Source organism: Pseudophryne corroboree, chromosome 8 (genome assembly GCF_028390025.1).
Source record: "Pseudophryne corroboree isolate aPseCor3 chromosome 8, aPseCor3.hap2, whole genome shotgun sequence".
Classification (NCBI taxonomy): Eukaryota; Metazoa; Chordata; class Amphibia; order Anura; family Myobatrachidae; genus Pseudophryne; species Pseudophryne corroboree.
The window spans coordinates 467,557,606-467,576,698 of record NC_086451.1 but is presented as its reverse complement, the minus strand read 5'-3'; the positions used below and the strand labels follow the sequence as shown (position 1 = coordinate 467,576,698).

Below are 19,093 nucleotides of genomic sequence, written 5' to 3'. Positions count from 1 at the left end.
TCGGGCTCCCACCTGCCAGTCCTCCAGGCCACACAGTCCACCGTCATGCAGAAGGCTTTGAGGAAGCAGCACTGGAGCTCTGTTCCTGAGAACCGGCAGTTGCTGGTTTGCGTGGTTTTCCTCTAGCGCCTCTATTGGCATTAGAAGATCCTCTGACTTTGCCCTTAAACGTGGCAGTCCGAATGGACTGTAGGGTAGGTCCTGAGTAGGTCTTCCTGGTTGGGGGAGCTGCAGAAGGAAGATATGTGGACTTACCTGCAGTAGCTTTGGAGATCCATTTGTCCAGTTCATCTCTAAAAAAGGCCTCTCCTGTGAAGGGTAGACCTTCCACGCCTTTCCTGGAGTCCGTGACCGCAGTCCACTGGCGTAACCATAAGCCCCTGCGTGCTGATATTGCCATAGCAGTAGTGCATGCATTAAGCAAACCTACTTCTTTTATGGCTTCCACCATAAAGTTCACAGAATCCTGTATATGTTGCAGGAGCAACACAATCTCCCCCCTAGATAAGGAATTCAACCCTTCAATAAGGTTACCCGACCATTTAGAAATGGCTTTAGTAATTCACACACATGCTATAGTGGGTCTCTGAGCCACCCTAGCAGCTGTGTACAAGTATTTGATTAGTGTTCATTCTAGCACCCTACACCTTTCAAAATCCGTGCAGTTCCTCTTTCCTGCCTGGGGTATCGCTCTCTGCTGTGGTGCTTCTCAGCACACTCTGATCTGTTACTCAGTGCTGTGATACAGACCTGTGTGTGCTGAGAAGCACCAGAGCAGAGAGCGACACCTCAGGCAGCAAAGAGGAACTGCACAGGATTTAAAAGGTGCAGGGTGCTAGAATGAACACTATTTGAGTGTAGTCTCAATCTTCCGATCAGCTGTGTCTTTCAGGGAGGCTGCACCAGGGACGGATAACACAATCTTCCGTGACAACCTGGATACGGATGCATCCACTATCGGTGGCTGTTCCCATCTTTTCCTATCCTCAGGAGGAAAAGGAAAGGATGAGAGTAACTTTTCAGGGATTTGAAATTTCTTCTCAGGATTTACCCACGGTTCTTCAAACAGGATATTCAATTCCTTTGACACAGGAAGTGACTGAGGACTTCTTTTTTACAATGAAATAAGATTCATCACACTTCTCTGACACCTTATCAGGAATTTGTAGCACGTCTCTGATAGCTTCTATAAGAGCCTGTATTTCCTGTGACCCCTACCTTTTTGCTGCACGCCCTCGGCGCACACTGTCCCTTCTTTCGGATATAGGAGAGGGAGCACCAATTCACTTTCTGCCAAAGGGCGCCAAAATGTCTAGTTACAGCTCTGGTGCAAAGTGGCCTGTATGCTACACAGCCCAGCACCATTGTCACTTCCCTCCCGCAACACTTTTTTGTAATGTCCAAATCAGGTGGTCTTCAGTATGCTGGCTGTCGGGATCCTGGCACACAGTATACCGGCGCCGGAATCCCGACAACCGGCATACCGACACTTATTCTCCCTCGTGGGGGTCCACGACCCCCCTGGAGGGAGAATAAAATAGCGTGGCGCGCACAGCGAGCCCGCAAGGGGCTCATTTGCGCTTGCCACACTGTCGATATGCCAGCGGTCGGGCTCCCGGCGTAGGTATGCTGGTCGCCGGGAGCCCGACCGCCGGCATACCATACTACACCCGTCCAAATCAACGCTGTTTTTATTTTTGAATCATTAATAAGAACCTTCATTCCGATGGGACCCAGAAAAGGACAGTTAGGACTCCAATTTTTAAAAGTGAGGGGTCCCTGGGACCCACTTTTTTTTCGGCTCAGCGCGATCACTGTCTAGGACATAAGACCGGGTCTGTTCTGACCCGGCCTCTAAGCTATTCTTATACCAATTGTCAAGTCAATTGATTGAAAGGTTTGCCCGTGATTGGGCAACAAACATATGTTTTATTTTTATATATCAGTAGGGATTGAGATGGATTTACAGCTGAACAAAACTCAAATGAGTGACATCAGATCACAGAACTTATTTTGTTAAAATCCGATGACCAATGCGCTCCGGGTACGCCGGTCATTGTTGTTGCCTATATTTCCTCTGAGTAGAACTACTGTATGGTGTTCCAGACTATTTTGGATTTACTAAGCTCCCAGTATAGAGGGTGGGGACACAGGTGATGGGTACAGACCACAGTCAGATGCAGCTCTTCTGGAAGGTAACCTGGTAATGGAGGAGGGGAAGCTAAGCTGTGACCTCCGGGAGGTATACTGGGAATGATGCAGGTTATTGAGGAGCTAAGCTGTGACCTCCGGTAGGTATACTGGGAATGATGCAGGTTATTGAGGAGCTAAGCTGTGACCTCCGGGAGGTATATTGAGAATGATGCAGGTTATCGAGGAGCTAAGCTGTGACCTCCAGGAGGTATACCGGGAATGATGCAGGTTATACCCCTTTTACACTCGCAGAAAAATCCCGGGATATTGCACGTGAACGCGCATCATCCCGGGATTTTTGCGAGTGTGAATGGGTACAGGGACCATTTCCCGGGACGAGCATCCCGGGAATTCATCCCAGGTCTCGACCAGGGTTGATCCCGGGACCGTCCCGGGAAGCTGGCAGTGTAAACGGGTATACCGGGTCAAGGCGACCCAGCACCCGTTCTCTTCATAGAAGGAGACGAGGCTCAGAGAAGATTATCTCCAAGCACCGTCCCCGGGAGACTCAGCGGTGACGTCACCGACCCGGCAATATGCCGGGTCGGGCCGCTGAATGTAAAAGGGTCATTCCCGGGAATGTGTCCCGGCAAATATACCGGGACACATTCCCGGGAATGAACTTTCGTGCAAGTGTAAAAGGGGTATCATTGAGGAGCTAAGCTGTGACCTCCGGGAGGTATATTGAGAATGATGCAGGTTATCGAGGAACTAAGCTGTGACCTCCGGAAGGTATACCGGGAATGATGCAGGTTATTGAGGAGCTAAGCTGTGACCTCAGGAGGTATACTGGGAATGACGCAGGTTATTGAGGAGCTAAGCTGTGACCTCCGGGAGGTATACTGGGAATGATGGAGGATACTGGGGAGCTAAGCTGTGATCTCCGGGAGGTATACTGGGAATGATAGAGGATACTGGGGAGCTAAACTGTGATCTCCAGGAGGTATACGGGGAATGATGGAGGATACTGGGGAGCTAAGCTGTGATCTCCGGGAGGTATATTGGGAATGATGCAGGTTATTGAGGAGCTAAGCTGTGATCTCCGGGAGGTATACTGGGAATGATGGAGGATACTGGGGAGCTAAGCTGTGATCTCCGGGAGGTATACTGGGAATGATGGAGGATACTGGGGAGCTAAGCTGTGATCTCCGGGAGGTATACTGGGAATGATGGAGGATACTGGGGAGCTAAGCTGTGATCTCCGGGAGGTATACTGGGAATGATGGAGGATACTGGGGAGCTAAGCTGTGATCTCCGGGAGGTATACTGGGAATGATGGAGGATACTGGGGAGCTAAGCTGTGATCTCCGGGAGGTATACTGGGAATGATGGAGGATACTGGAGAGCTAAGCTGTGATCTCCGGGAGGTATACTGGGAATGATGGAGGATACTGGAGAGCTAAGCTGTGATCTCCGGGAGGTATACTGGGAATGATGGAGGATACTGGGGAGCTAAGCTGTGATCTCCGGGAGGTATACTGGGAATGATGGAGGATACTGGGGAGCTAAGCTGTGATCTCCGGGAGGTATACTGGGGATGATGGAGGATACTGAGGAGCTAAGCTGTGATCTCCGGGAGGTATACTGGGAATGATGGAGGATACTGGGGAGCTAAGCTGTGATCTCCGGGAGGTATACTGGGAATGATGGAGGATACTGGGGAGCTAAGCTGTGATATCCGGGAGGTATACTGGGAATGATGGAGGATACTGGGGAGCTAAGCTGTGATCTCCGGGAGGTATACTGGGAATGATGGAGGATACTGGGGAGCTAAGCAGCGATCTCCGGGAGGTATACTGGGAATGATGGAGGATACTGGGGAGCTAAGCAGCGATCTCCGGGAGGTATACTGGGAATGATGGAGGATACTGGGGAGCTAAGATGTGACCTCCGGGAGGAATACTGGGAATGATGCAGATTATTGAGGAGCTAAGCTGTGACCTCTGGGAGTTATATTTGGAATGGCAGAGGTTATCGAGGAGCTAAGCTGTTATCTCCGGGAGGTATACTAGGAATGATGGAGGATACTGGGGAGCTAAGCTGTGATCTCCGGGAGGTATATTGGGAATGATGCAGGTTATTGAGGAGCTAAGCTGTGATCTCCGGGAGGTATATTGGGAATGATGCAGGTTATTGAGGAGCTAAGCTGTGATCTCCAGGAGGTATACTGGGAATGATGGAGGATACTGGGGAGCTAAGCTGTGATCTCCGGGAGGTATACTGGGAATGATGGAGGATACTGGGGAGCTAAGCTGTGATCTCCGGGAGGTATATTGGGAATGATGCAGGTTATTGAGGAGCTAAGCTGTGATCTCCGGGAGGTATACTGGGAATGATGGAGGATACTGGGGAGCTAAGCGGTGATCTCCGGGAGGTATACTGGGAATGATGGAGGATACTGAGGAACTAAGCTGTGACCTCCGGGAGGTATATTGGGAATGATGCAGGTTATTGAGGAGCTAAGCTGTGATCTCCGGGAGGTATATTGGGAATGATGCAGGTTATTGAGGAGCTAAGCTGTGATCTCCAGGAGGTATACTGGGAATGATGGAGGATACTGGGGAGCTAAGCTGTGATCTCCGGGAGGTATACTGGGAATGATGGAGGATACTGGGGAGCTAAGCTGTGATCTCCGGGAGGTATACTGGGAATGATGGAGGATACTGGGGAGCTAAGCTGTGATCTCCGGGAGGTATACTGGGAATGATGGAGGATACTGGGGAGCTAAGATGTGATCTCCGGGAGGTATACTGGGAATGATGGAGGATACTGGGGAGCTAAGCTGTGATCTCCGGGAGGTATACTGGGAATGATGGAGGATACTGAGGAACTAAGCTGTGACCTCCGGGAGGTATATTGGGAATGATGCAGGTTATTGAGGAGCTAAGCTGTGATCTCCGGGAGGTATATTGGGAATGATGCAGGTTATTGAGGAGCTAAGCTGTGATCTCCAGGAGGTATACTGGGAATGATGGAGGATACTGGGGAGCTAAGCTGTGATCTCCGGGAGGTATACTGGGAATGATGGAGGATACTGGGGAGCTAAGCTGTGATCTCCGGGAGGTATACTGGGAATGATGGAGGATACTGGGGAGCTAAGCTGTGATCTCCGGGAGGTATACTGGGAATGATGGAGGATACTGGGGAGCTAAGCTGTGATCTCCGGGAGGTATACTGGGAATGATGGAGGATACTGGGGAGCTAAGCTGTGATCTCCGGGAGGTATATTGGGACTGATGCAGGTTATTGAGGAGCTAAGCTGTGATCTCCGGGAGGTATATTGGGAATGATGCAGGTTATTGAGGAGCTAAGCTGTGATCTCCAGGAGGTATACTGGGAATGATGGAGGATACTGGGGAGCTAAGCTGTGATCTCCGGGAGGTATACTGGGAATGATGGAGGATACTGGGGAGCTAAGCTGTGATCTCCGGGAGGTATAGTGGGAATGATGCAGGTTATTGAGGAGCTAAGCTGTGATCTCCGGGAGGTATACTGGGAATGATGGAGGATACTGGGGAGCTAAGCTGTGATCTCCGGGAGGTATACTGGGAATGATGGAGGATACTGAGGAACTAAGCTGTGACCTCCGGGAGGTATATTGGGAATGATGCAGGTTATTGAGGAGCTAAGCTGTGATCTCCGGGAGGTATATTGGGAATGATGCAGGTTATTGAGGAGCTAAGCTGTGATCTCCAGGAGGTATACTGGGAATGATGGAGGATACTGGGGAGCTAAGCTGTGATCTCCGGGAGGTATACTGGGAATGATGGAGGATACTGGGGAGCTAAGCTGTGATCTCCGGGAGGTATACTGGGAATGATGGAGGATACTGGGGAGCTAAGCTGTGATCTCCGGGAGGTATACTGGGAATGATGGAGGATACTGGGGAGCTAAGCTGTGATCTCCGGGAGGTATACTGGGAATGATGGAGGATACTGGGGAGCTAAGCTGTGATCTCCGGGAGGTATACTGGGAATGATGGAGAATACTGAGGAACTAAGCTGTGACCTCCGGGAGGTATATTGGGAATGATGCAGGTTATTGAGGAGCTAAGCTGTGATCTCCGGGAGGTATATTGGGAATGATGCAGGTTATTGAGGAGCTAAGCTGTGATCTCCAGGAGGTATACTGGGAATGATGGAGGATACTGGGGAGCTAAGCTGTGATCTCCGGGAGGTATACTGGGAATGATGGAGGATACTGGGGAGCTAAGCTGTGATCTCCGGGAGGTATACTGGGAATGATGGAGGATACTGGGGAGCTAAGCTGTGATCTCCGGGAGGTATACTGGGAATGATGGAGGATACTGGGGAGCTAAGCTGTGATCTCCGGGAGGTATACTGGGAATGATGGAGGATACTGGGGAGCTAAGCTGTGATCTCCGGGAGGTATACTGGGAATGATGGAGGATACTGAGGAACTAAGCTGTGACCTCCGGGAGGTATATTGGGAATGATGCAGGTTATTGAGGAGCTAAGCTGTGATCTCCGGGAGGTATATTGGGAATGATGCAGGTTATTGAGGAGCTAAGCTGTGATCTCCAGGAGGTATACTGGGAATGATGGAGGATACTGGGGAGCTAAGCTGTGATCTCCGGGAGGTATACTGGGAATGATGGAGGATACTGGGGAGCTAAGCTGTGATCTCCGGGAGGTATACTGGGAATGATGGAGGATACTGGGGAGCTAAGCTGTGATCTCCGGGAGGTATACTGGGAATGATGGAGGATACTGGGGAGCTAAGCTGTGATCTCCGGGAGGTATATTGGGAATGATGGAGGATACTGGGGAGCTAAGCTGTGATCTCCGGGAGGTATATTGGGAATGATGCAGGTTATTGAGGAGCTAAGCTGTGATCTCCGGGAGGTATATTGGGAATGATGCAGGTTATTGAGGAGCTAAGCTGTGATCTCCAGGAGGTATACTGGGAATGATGGAGGATACTGGGGAGCTAAGCTGTGATCTCCGGGAGGTATACTGGGAATGATGGAGGATACTGGGGAGCTAAGCTGTGATCTCCGGGAGGTATACTGGGAATGATGGAGGATACTGGGGAGCTAAGCTGTGATCTCCGGGAGGTATACTGGGAATGATGGAGGATACTGAGGAACTAAGCTGTGACCTCCGGGAGGTATATTGGGAATGATGCAGGTTATTGAGGAGCTAAGCTGTGATCTCCGGGAGGTATATTGGGAATGATGCAGGTTATTGAGGAGCTAAGCTGTGATCTCCAGGAGGTATACTGGGAATGATGGAGGATACTGGGGAGCTAAGCTGTGATCTCCGGGAGGTATACTGGGAATGATGGAGGATACTGGGGAGCTAAGCTGTGATCTCCGGGAGGTATACTGGGAATGATGGAGGATACTGGGGAGCTAAGCTGTGATCTCCGGGAGGTATACTGGGAATGATGGAGGATACTGGGGAGCTAAGCTGTGATCTCCGGGAGGTATACTGGGAATGATGGAGGATACTGGGGAGCTAAGCTGTGATCTCCGGGAGGTATACTGGGAATGATGGAGGATACTGAGGAACTAAGCTGTGACCTCCGGGAGGTATATTGGGAATGATGCAGGTTATTGAGGAGCTAAGCTGTGATCTCCGGGAGGTATATTGGGAATGATGCAGGTTATTGAGGAGCTAAGCTGTGATCTCCAGGAGGTATACTGGGAATGATGGAGGATACTGGGGAGCTAAGCTGTGATCTCCGGGAGGTATACTGGGAATGATGGAGGATACTGGGGAGCTAAGCTGTGATCTCCGGGAGGTATACTGGGAATGATGGAGGATACTGGGGAGCTAAGCTGTGATCTCCGGGAGGTATACTGGGAATGATGGAGGATACTGGGGAGCTAAGCTGTGATCTCCGGGAGGTATACTGGGAATGATGGAGGATACTGGGGAGCTAAGCTGTGATCTCCGGGAGGTATACTGGGAATGATGGAGGATACTGGGGAGCTAAGCTGTGATCTCCGGGAGGTATATTGGGAATGATGCAGGTTATTGAGGAGCTAAGCTGTGATCTCCGGGAGGTATATTGGGAATGATGCAGGTTATTGAGGAGCTAAGCTGTGATCTCCAGGAGGTATACTGGGAATGATGGAGGATACTGGGGAGCTAAGCTGTGATCTCCGGGAGGTATACTGGGAATGATGGAGGATACTGGGGAGCTAAGCTGTGATCTCCGGGAGGTATATTGGGAATGATGCAGGTTATTGAGGAGCTAAGCTGTGATCTCCGGGAGGTATACTGGGAATGATGGAGGATACTGGGGAGCTAAGCTGTGATCTCCGGGAGGTATACTGGGAATGATGGAGGATACTGAGGAACTAAGCTGTGACCTCCGGGAGGTATATTGGGAATGATGCAGGTTATTGAGGAGCTAAGCTGTGATCTCCGGGAGGTATATTGGGAATGATGCAGGTTATTGAGGAGCTAAGCTGTGATCTCCAGGAGGTATACTGGGAATGATGGAGGATACTGGGGAGCTAAGCTGTGATCTCCGGGAGGTATACTGGGAATGATGGAGGATACTGGGGAGCTAAGCTGTGATCTCCGGGAGGTATACTGGGAATGATGGAGGATACTGGGGAGCTAAGCTGTGATCTCCGGGAGGTATACTGGGAATGATGGAGGATACTGGGGAGCTAAGCTGTGATCTCCGGGAGGTATACTGGGAATGATGGAGGATACTGGGGAGCTAAGCTGTGATCTCCGGGAGGTATACTGGGAATGATGGAGAATACTGAGGAACTAAGCTGTGACCTCCGGGAGGTATATTGGGAATGATGCAGGTTATTGAGGAGCTAAGCTGTGATCTCCGGGAGGTATATTGGGAATGATGCAGGTTATTGAGGAGCTAAGCTGTGATCTCCAGGAGGTATACTGGGAATGATGGAGGATACTGGGGAGCTAAGCTGTGATCTCCGGGAGGTATACTGGGAATGATGGAGGATACTGGGGAGCTAAGCTGTGATCTCCGGGAGGTATACTGGGAATGATGGAGGATACTGGGGAGCTAAGCTGTGATCTCCGGGAGGTATACTGGGAATGATGGAGGATACTGGGGAGCTAAGCTGTGATCTCCGGGAGGTATACTGGGAATGATGGAGGATACTGGGGAGCTAAGCTGTGATCTCCGGGAGGTATACTGGGAATGATGGAGGATACTGAGGAACTAAGCTGTGACCTCCGGGAGGTATATTGGGAATGATGCAGGTTATTGAGGAGCTAAGCTGTGATCTCCGGGAGGTATATTGGGAATGATGCAGGTTATTGAGGAGCTAAGCTGTGATCTCCAGGAGGTATACTGGGAATGATGGAGGATACTGGGGAGCTAAGCTGTGATCTCCGGGAGGTATACTGGGAATGATGGAGGATACTGGGGAGCTAAGCTGTGATCTCCGGGAGGTATACTGGGAATGATGGAGGATACTGGGGAGCTAAGCTGTGATCTCCGGGAGGTATACTGGGAATGATGGAGGATACTGGGGAGCTAAGCTGTGATCTCCGGGAGGTATACTGGGAATGATGGAGGATACTGGGGAGCTAAGCTGTGATCTCCGGGAGGTATATTGGGAATGATGCAGGTTATTGAGGAGCTAAGCTGTGATCTCCGGGAGGTATATTGGGAATGATGCAGGTTATTGAGGAGCTAAGCTGTGATCTCCAGGAGGTATACTGGGAATGATGGAGGATACTGGGGAGCTAAGCTGTGATCTCCGGGAGGTATACTGGGAATGATGGAGGATACTGGGGAGCTAAGCTGTGATCTCCGGGAGGTATATTGGGAATGATGCAGGTTATTGAGGAGCTAAGCTGTGATCTCCGGGAGGTATACTGGGAATGATGGAGGATACTGGGGAGCTAAGCTGTGATCTCCGGGAGGTATACTGGGAATGATGGAGGATACTGAGGAACTAAGCTGTGACCTCCGGGAGGTATATTGGGAATGATGCAGGTTATTGAGGAGCTAAGCTGTGATCTCCGGGAGGTATATTGGGAATGATGCAGGTTATTGAGGAGCTAAGCTGTGATCTCCAGGAGGTATACTGGGAATGATGGAGGATACTGGGGAGCTAAGCTGTGATCTCCGGGAGGTATACTGGGAATGATGGAGGATACTGGGGAGCTAAGCTGTGATCTCCGGGAGGTATACTGGGAATGATGGAGGATACTGGGGAGCTAAGCTGTGATCTCCGGGAGGTATACTGGGAATGATGGAGGATACTGGGGAGCTAAGCTGTGATCTCCGGGAGGTATACTGGGAATGATGGAGGATACTGGGGAGCTAAGCTGTGATCTCCGGGAGGTATACTGGGAATGATGGAGGATACTGAGGAACTAAGCTGTGACCTCCGGGAGGTATATTGGGAATGATGCAGGTTATTGAGGAGCTAAGCTGTGATCTCCGGGAGGTATATTGGGAATGATGCAGGTTATTGAGGAGCTAAGCTGTGATCTCCAGGAGGTATACTGGGAATGATGGAGGATACTGGGGAGCTAAGCTGTGATCTCCGGGAGGTATACTGGGAATGATGGAGGATACTGGGGAGCTAAGCTGTGATCTCCGGGAGGTATACTGGGAATGATGGAGGATACTGGGGAGCTAAGCTGTGATCTCCGGGAGGTATACTGGGAATGATGGAGGATACTGGGGAGCTAAGCTGTGATCTCCGGGAGGTATACTGGGAATGATGGAGGATACTGGGGAGCTAAGCTGTGATCTCCGGGAGGTATACTGGGAATGATGGAGGATACTGAGGAACTAAGCTGTGACCTCCGGGAGGTATATTGGGAATGATGCAGGTTATTGAGGAGCTAAGCTGTGATCTCCGGGAGGTATATTGGGAATGATGGAGGATACTGGGGAGCTAAGCTGTGATCTCCGGGAGGTATACTGGGAATGATGGAGGATACTGGGGAGCTAAGCTGTGATCTCCGGGAGGTATACTGGGAATGATGTGACCTTCTAGAAGTTAATGTGGGAGTTACTGTATGGAGAATCCTGTAGGAGATTATATGGGTTGGGTAAGGCTCACAGTACATACAACCCCCATACACAGAAAGCCGGCTGCATGCTTCATTACTAGAATCTTACGTAGGCAACGTTCCAAGGGAAGTATCACCAGACGTCCAAGGGAATAAAAAACAAACATACTGTGATGACATAAAAGTACTTTATTCGTTACACAATGCTATTCATTTTGTCCATACATTTTATGTACCAAATAAATTAACTACATATAAAAATAAATTGGTGACCAAAAGATACATAAAGTTCCACTAGTCTGAACAGAGGAGGCGGATGTACAGGTACAGTCATAACTAGCGAGTACCGAGGAAGCTCGTATCCAAGGAGGTGCAGGGAAACCAGGGGGTTCTCACACACACAAACAGTACAAACCACCATATGCAGTGTAATACACGGAGGACAGGACACAAAGTGTGACATGAGATAAGCCCCCAACATCGGAATATTATAACATTTACCAGGATAAAACTCGAAGATGCTATTACTATGATGCTGCAGCTGTTACTGTAGATTTCACCCTCAGTGCCATACAGATCACTATTCACTATGCTAGAAGTATCTGGTATTAACACTAATAAACAGTTGCCTACCACCATGGCAACCACAGTCAGGTTAACTGAGTGAATGGAGCAACAGATATCCCAAAGAGATATCCACTGTGTGACATAAGAGTCTTAGGCCCTGATTTATCAAGCCTTGGAGAGTGGAGATAAAATCCCAACCAATCAGCTCCTAATTCTCATCTGTCCAACACAGCCTGTAACATGGCAGTTAGGAGCTGATTGGCTGGGCCTTAGAGACCATAGGGCTGCACCCACCGTCCTGAACCAGTAAAGCAGAAGGTCGAAACATCCAAAGTTAGGCTTTCTACAGCCTTTGGTTTTGCTAGCTGTAAGGAACATTCCACATGATCTGACAGTACTTGGTGAGCAGAGGGCATGTCCCCGCTCCCCAGCCGCATAACTCCTCCGGTATCAGCGGAAGACACATCTGTATGTGGAGTGCTTGCTTGCGTGCCCTACTGAAGACAGAGAAGTTCACAACCAAATACGGTTGGATACAGCTTTCTAGAAGTGTATCCAACAAAAGATCAAAAGGGAGTACAGAGGAAAGAGGCTCCTTTGGAACAGGTGTATATATATTTTAGTAACACGATAAGATATATTAAGAAATCTCACTGAACAGAGAACCTATAACTAAATCGGGCATTCAGACTCTGCACGACTGAGGCTTTAGAGGTCTCCTCAAGAGACCGCAGAACTAAAGTTCCCGAACCGTAACCATTTAGGCAAGGGACACCGTAATGTACGAATGTACGTTTTGGTAATATCTCGGGAGATAAAGACTCAAAGTGCGTTTTGGGAAATATTAGCTGTTCCATACCTACCTAGCGTAACCTACATACTGACCAGACTAGAAGATTGCTGCATGGTACAAAGAGTCACCACACACAGGTAGAGATTTGGGAGATATAGGGGTCTACTTACTAAGCCTTGGCTGGAGATAAAGTACCAGGCAATCAGCTCCTAACTGTCATTTTCAAACACAGCCTGTGGCATGGCAGTTGGGAGCTGATTGGCTGGTACTTTACCTCCAGCGACTTTATCTCCATCCAAGGCTTAGTAAATAGACCCCATAGAGTGGAGAGAGTTAAAGTACCACTTAATCACCATCTAGCTGTTATATTACAGGTTGTGTTTGAAAAAATGACGACAGGAGCTGATTGGTTGGTAGTTTATCTCTGTCCAAGCTTCGATTAATCTCCTCTACAATGTTGTGTGAGCGAATGGTCATTATATTCTGTTACACTAAAAAAAATCAGAGCTATTCTCTTCCCGGGGTTCTATCACCAGCCAATAAAATACTCAGTGAGATGCCCCCTTCCCCCTGTATATATTGCGTTGGCAGTTTATATCTATACTGTATAGGTTGTCCCAGCACATGAAGCATCATATATTCAGGCCTTCATCCAGTATAAAAGTGACGGAACCTTCATCTTTTTAAATGTACTGATGAAGCACTACCCAAGACTAGCTAGTCACTAGTCGGTCTCCTATCACCTTCTTGAGACTGGGAGAAGATGCATCAAACCTTATAAAGAACGTAGGCGCTATTTCCCATAACAACCAATCAGTGATCACTTTGGGAAAAACTTCCACTTGTCGTCCATTGAAGGATTGATACATCGCCGACCCACTTAAATGCGTGGCTGCATACAAGTCCCGGAACCTCTAGCACTCTTCTGTGGTTCATGATTAATGGGAAAGGAACCGACCCAGTAACAAGTATCCGGACTGGGTTCCACCACTGTACATATACATCATCACTTTGCTGACGTGGGATAAACAGTAACGCAGATCTGCCAGGAACCAGAGCAGGTAATACAGCATCACATAGGAATAACACTGTAAAACTGGGGTACACATAATAATGTACATTTAACCAGTGATCATATCAAGCTGTCCGGTGGATTTGTAGGAAAGGATGGATGAACACCGGCCGAGCCTTACAGTAGTGAGACGGGACCTAGAAGTCAGGGTTCAGTTACTGTATATACCTGGCTCTGCCCATCACCGATTGGTAACCAGCACTTCATAAGTTGGACACAAAACTCCTTTAAAGCATCAAGCCACTGACATGATATATATTTCCGATCTGAAGTATTAAATAACATTTTTGGCATTTCTCATTCCATATGAAATTACGGAGAAACGCGTTGAAATGCTGAAAACATTTTGTTTTTTAATTCTTTAACCTACAAAAATAAATAACCTAAATAAAATACTTTTAAAAAGCATCAATCATGTATGACAAGCAAAATACTGCTACAAGCTCACTTCCCCTGTGCACAGATATCTGCTACAGTGACACATCGTATTCTGCTGCCACCAAATTAGCCTGAATGGTCATACTGTATGCGTCACGTAATGACAGAGGGAAAAGCCCTTCTCGTTACTAGACTTTATGGGAGATTTTGCCGACACACGGTGGAAGAAGGCATAGTATGCTGAACCAAAAGCATATAACTCAGGTAAACCAGTTCACTAGAAACCGCTGACATCACTGAGGTATGAGGCACTTCAGTGCCTCAGTGAGGTCACCTATTCCTAGCACAATATCAGGCTCCATGGTCGTGAAAACCAGTGTAGCCCACCATCTGTCTGCTCCCAGCTCACTGGAAACTGCTGATATCACTGAGGTATGAGGCACTTCAGTGCCTCAGTGAGGTCACCTATTCCTAGCACAATATCAGGCTCCATAGTCGTGAAAACCAGTGCAGACCACCAAGTGGCTGCTCCCAGCTTGCTAAAACCGCTGACATCACTGAGGTATGAGGCACTTCAGTGCCTCAGGGAGGTCACCTATTCCTAGCACAATATTAGGCTCCATAGTTGTGAAAACCAGTTCAGCCCACCAAGCGGCTGCTCCCACCGAGTTAGTTTACAGATGCACTTTAAAAAGGAAAAACATTCTTGGTGAGGATACAAAAAAAGTTAAATATAACCAAAAACAAAAATCCATTGGATACACTGTATACATATTCTCCCATGTAGTTTTATGTCATGTAGTGTTTATAACACAGCCTAATCTGTTTTTCAGAGATAAAAGACCATAAATTGCTAGAAAGAATTGATTTTTTTTGTACACAAATCAGCAGTACAGACAAATTAAAAATGACGGGAGTTATTGTTGCACATAATGAGAAGAGTGAAATGTATTTAACTATATTCTAGACCTAGTCCCATAGTATAAGCAGCACTTGTACATTATAAGGTATGGGGTAATCACATAATTGCTGCAGTCCAATAGTTACAGTACTGTACATCAAGCGGACAGCTGAAAAGGTCTAACACAGTGATTCTGCTTCCCGCTCCCACTACAAAGACTATGCTAATGCGCACGGAACATGAAAGGGGTGTTCGGAAGATGGCTAGTGTTGTAAGTGGACGTGTCAACCTGTGTGGCTGAAAGAGAAGGACTGTATGTAAAAAAATGAACAGACAACCAACCAATCCTATAGTCTTCGTCAGGTCTCCAAGCCAGAAACAAATGCAGAATCGATGAAACGCGTCGGGCACCAAGTCACTTGAAATGTAAGGAGAACGGAGCAAAGGGCACTTAAATAGAACCATATCGCACATAAATTGAACAAGACTATGGCACCAGTGTTAAGAGCAAACAAAAGGGCAAGGACCAAAGTGTTCACGGTAACAAAAGAGGTGACCTGCGTTTCACATGGACCAGAGAAGACCCTGCACCACTTTAGGGTTCCAGCCTCCCACGGAGAAGTCCTTGTGTGGTGTCTGCTCCTATGGCATAAAGGAGGAAACGGTACCATGAGTGACTTCCGCCGGCTCGTCCTCTCGTCTCTGCAGCGGACAGGTCACATCCTCATACAGAGCTTCAGGTCTCAGTCTTGTGCCGTGTCATTTATTCTTACTGTCCTCATTCCTCGTCCCCCGCCAGCAGGAACCCCAGGATGAAAGTGCTCCCCCGCTGGCGCTCACTCGCAGTCTGCTTCCCCACCAGGTTTGGCGGAGGTCGGAGGAGGAGACTGGTGAATACAGTCGCTGTGTGCACATAAAATATACATATTACAACCCAGACAAATGCAGCAATGGAAAGCAACCAGATGTTGTGGAACTGTACTACCCAGCATGCCCTGACAGAGCATTCTGGGAAGTTTTACCAGCCACTAACGCACTGCATTGGTAATGATTAGGTAACTGAATTGAGACACCAAGAGATAACACATTCCCTGTCCGCTCTGTACTAAGCGTGAGGGCAAGGCGGCCAGGGGAGGGAACTTTGGGGCCCAGTAATGGATGCCTCAGTAAGTTGTATGGCCGGCGCGGTGTGCAGTGCTTACCAATCAGGCTGGCGCTCAGGTTGTTGTCGCTAGTGTACTTCAGCAGCTCTCGCAGAAACGCCACCAAATATCGGAACACATTCCGGTGACTTCGCGGAAGTTGGGAAATCACCTGAACATGGAAGTGGGAAATAAACATAGTTAGCTACTTTAAGCACACACGCAATAAGGGGAAACACAATAGGCTCAAATAAGTGAAAGACAAAAGGACTATGGGGGTCATTCCGAGTTGTTCGCTCGCTAGCAGTTTTTAGCAGCCGTGCAAACGCTATGCCGCCTCCCACTGGGAGTGTATTTTAGCTTAGCAGAAGTGCGAACGAAAGGATCGCAGAGCGTATACAAAATAATGTTGTGCAGTTTCAGAGTAGCTCCAGACCTACTCAGCGCTTGCGATCACTTCAGACTGTTCAGTTCCGGATTTGAAGTCACGAACACGCCCTGCGTTCGGCCAGCCACGCCTGCGTTTTTCGGGCACGCCTGCGTTTTTTCGATCACTCCCTGAAAACGGTCAGTTGACACCCAGAAACGCCTACTTCATGTCAATCACTCTGCGGCGGACATTGCGAATGAAAAGCCTCGCTAGATCTTGTGTAAAACTACAACGGCTGTTGTGAAAGTACGTCGCGCGTGCGCATTGCGTCACATGTGCAGAAGTGCCGCTTTTTCACTTAATCGCTGCGTTGCGAACATTTTTATCTAGCGATCAACTCGGAATGACCCCCTATACCACCCTGCTGTACAGGCTATGAGCACATTTGGGGCTTGTGACTGTTTTATCTATGCTTAGTCTGTGCAATTTGTAATAGACCACCTAAACCTCACCTCAATCCCCCAGGATACACAATATGAGGCGGTCTGGCTCATTTTAGTGTGACATGGCTGCAACATACAGATATATACGCATACACTTATCCTTACATTGCGCCAAATATGGTGCGCCACAGACATTGAGACTTAAGCCACGCCATTCGCTCCGATAAGACTTTTTTACTAAATGTGTCTCTCATTCACAATATTAAAGAAACAAAAGTACTATGCGCGGGTACCCTGAATACGGACGCTGGCGTTACACGTAATAATGTGTGTGATTTATTGGCTAATCAGGGCAGATACAAGCGACCGTGCCCTGTCCGGCAGCGGACATCACTGGGCTTAATCTGAGACGTCACAGCAATTCCGCAGTGACAATAACACTAATCATAAGTACCTAGCACGCGATAAGAGAACACGTGGGCGGCTACGATGCACAGAACATGAAAATAAAATAATAATAATCAGGAAACAGTAAGAAACTACGGGAATTGCTTTCTATTGCGGAGGGTCTAAGTAGCACCATGTGGCGCAAAAATGCCAGGTGTAGACGGACACATCTGTATGAGTAGGTAGGTTAACCTACTTAGGTAGGTTCGCTTCTTCTCCCCTTAGTCCCTCGCTGCAGTGAGCCTGTTGCCAGCAGGTCTCACTGAAAATAAAAAAAAATAACAAACACTTTCTTCCTAGGAGCTCAGGAGAGCCCCTAGTGTGCATCCAGCTCAGCCGGGCACAGAAATCTAACTGAGGCTTGGAGGAGGGTCATAGGGGGAGGAGCCAGTGCACACCAGATAGTCCTAAATCTTTCTTTAGATGTGCCCAGTCTCCTGCGGAGCCGTCTATTCCCCATGGTCCTTACGGAGTCCCCAGCATCCACTAGGACGTCAGAGAAACAATGGCAACGTACACAATACACACTATACAAGCTGACACTGTTACACACTCATATAGGGTAAGACTATGCCTGAAACAAGTATATTGTCCATTCTCTGATTACTATTACAGACACACATATAAAACCGCAACATTTACAGAGGTTCCGTTATCTTTCATTGCACGATAGCCCAATGTTCTTATACCCTGACAGTAGGGGTAATTCAGACCTAATCACAGCAGCAAATTTATTAGAAGTTGAGCAAAACCATGTGCACTGCAGGTGGGGCAGATGTAACATGTGCAGAGAGTTAGATTTGGGTGGGTTATTTTGTTTCTGTGCAGGGTAAATACTGGCTGCTTTATTTTTACACTGCAATTTAGATTTCAGTTTGAACACACCCCACCCAAATCTAACTCTCTCTGCACATGTTACATTTGCCCCCCCTGCAGTGCACATGGAGCTTTCTAACGTCCCCCTTGCCCACCCCAGTCTCACATCTGAATGCCCCTCACCCTATTACCAACCATCCTATACGCACCCCATGGGTATAATCCTAATAGTAACGCTCATCTGTCAATGATAAGAACAGCGACAGAAGCTTTGTAGTTGCCGGGTTACAAACCTGTCGGCAGAGACGCGTGTCGTGCGAGCAGTCGATGCACCTCTGGTACAACTCATAGCAGATGACGGGCTCTGGCAGTGCTTCCAGGAAGATCAGTAATGCTTCCGCCACAGAATGGTTACTGCCAGCTGGGCAACAGAGTTAGGGAAATGTCCGGCATTTTGTTACTGTATAAAGCAAACCGTCTTCTTCATACATACAAACCACTAAAGAAAAGCAAAGATCTGTATCTCACATACCTGTAAGGTTTATATTCTGGATGAAAACTGAAATATTTACTCTGTGGAAGGAGGCAATATCTGATCTATGGTGGTCATTCCGAGTTGTTCGCTCGGTAATTTTCTTCGCATCGCAGCGATTTTCCGCTAATTGCGCAATGTTCGCACTGCGACTGCGCCAAGTAAATTTGCTATGCAGTTAGGTATTTTACTCACGGCATTACGAGGTTTTTTCTTCGTTCTGGTGATCGTAATGTGATTGACAGGAAGTGGGTGTTTCTGGGCGGAAACTGGCCGTTTTATGGGGGTGTGTGAAAAAACGCTGCCGTTTCTGGGAAAAACGCGGGAGTGGCTGGAGAAACGGGGGAGTGTCTGGGCGAACGCTGGGTGTGTTTGTGACGTCAAACCAGGAACGAAACTGACTGAACTGATCGCAGTTGCCGAGTAAGTCTGGAGCTACTCAGAAACTG

At 48.3% G+C, this 19,093-nt stretch overlaps 1 protein-coding gene across 3 annotated transcripts in view; it reads right to left on the bottom strand.

Annotated features, from left to right (window-relative positions):
• Positions 1-11,351: 11,351 nt before the first annotated feature.
• The window catches only part of OCRL (OCRL inositol polyphosphate-5-phosphatase), a 123,069-nt gene continuing 115,327 nt past the window's right edge, over positions 11,352-19,093 (bottom strand). For all 3 annotated transcript variants that reach the window (XM_063938368.1, XM_063938369.1, XM_063938370.1), the window contains 3 exons: positions 18,406-18,533; positions 16,097-16,208; positions 11,352-15,797 (listed from right to left, as the gene is read on the bottom strand). In XM_063938368.1, the coding sequence (XP_063794438.1) occupies positions 15,673-15,797; positions 16,097-16,208; positions 18,406-18,533 (365 nt within the window). In that variant the 3' untranslated portion in view covers positions 11,352-15,672. The remainder of the gene's footprint in view (positions 15,798-16,096; positions 16,209-18,405; positions 18,534-19,093) is intronic.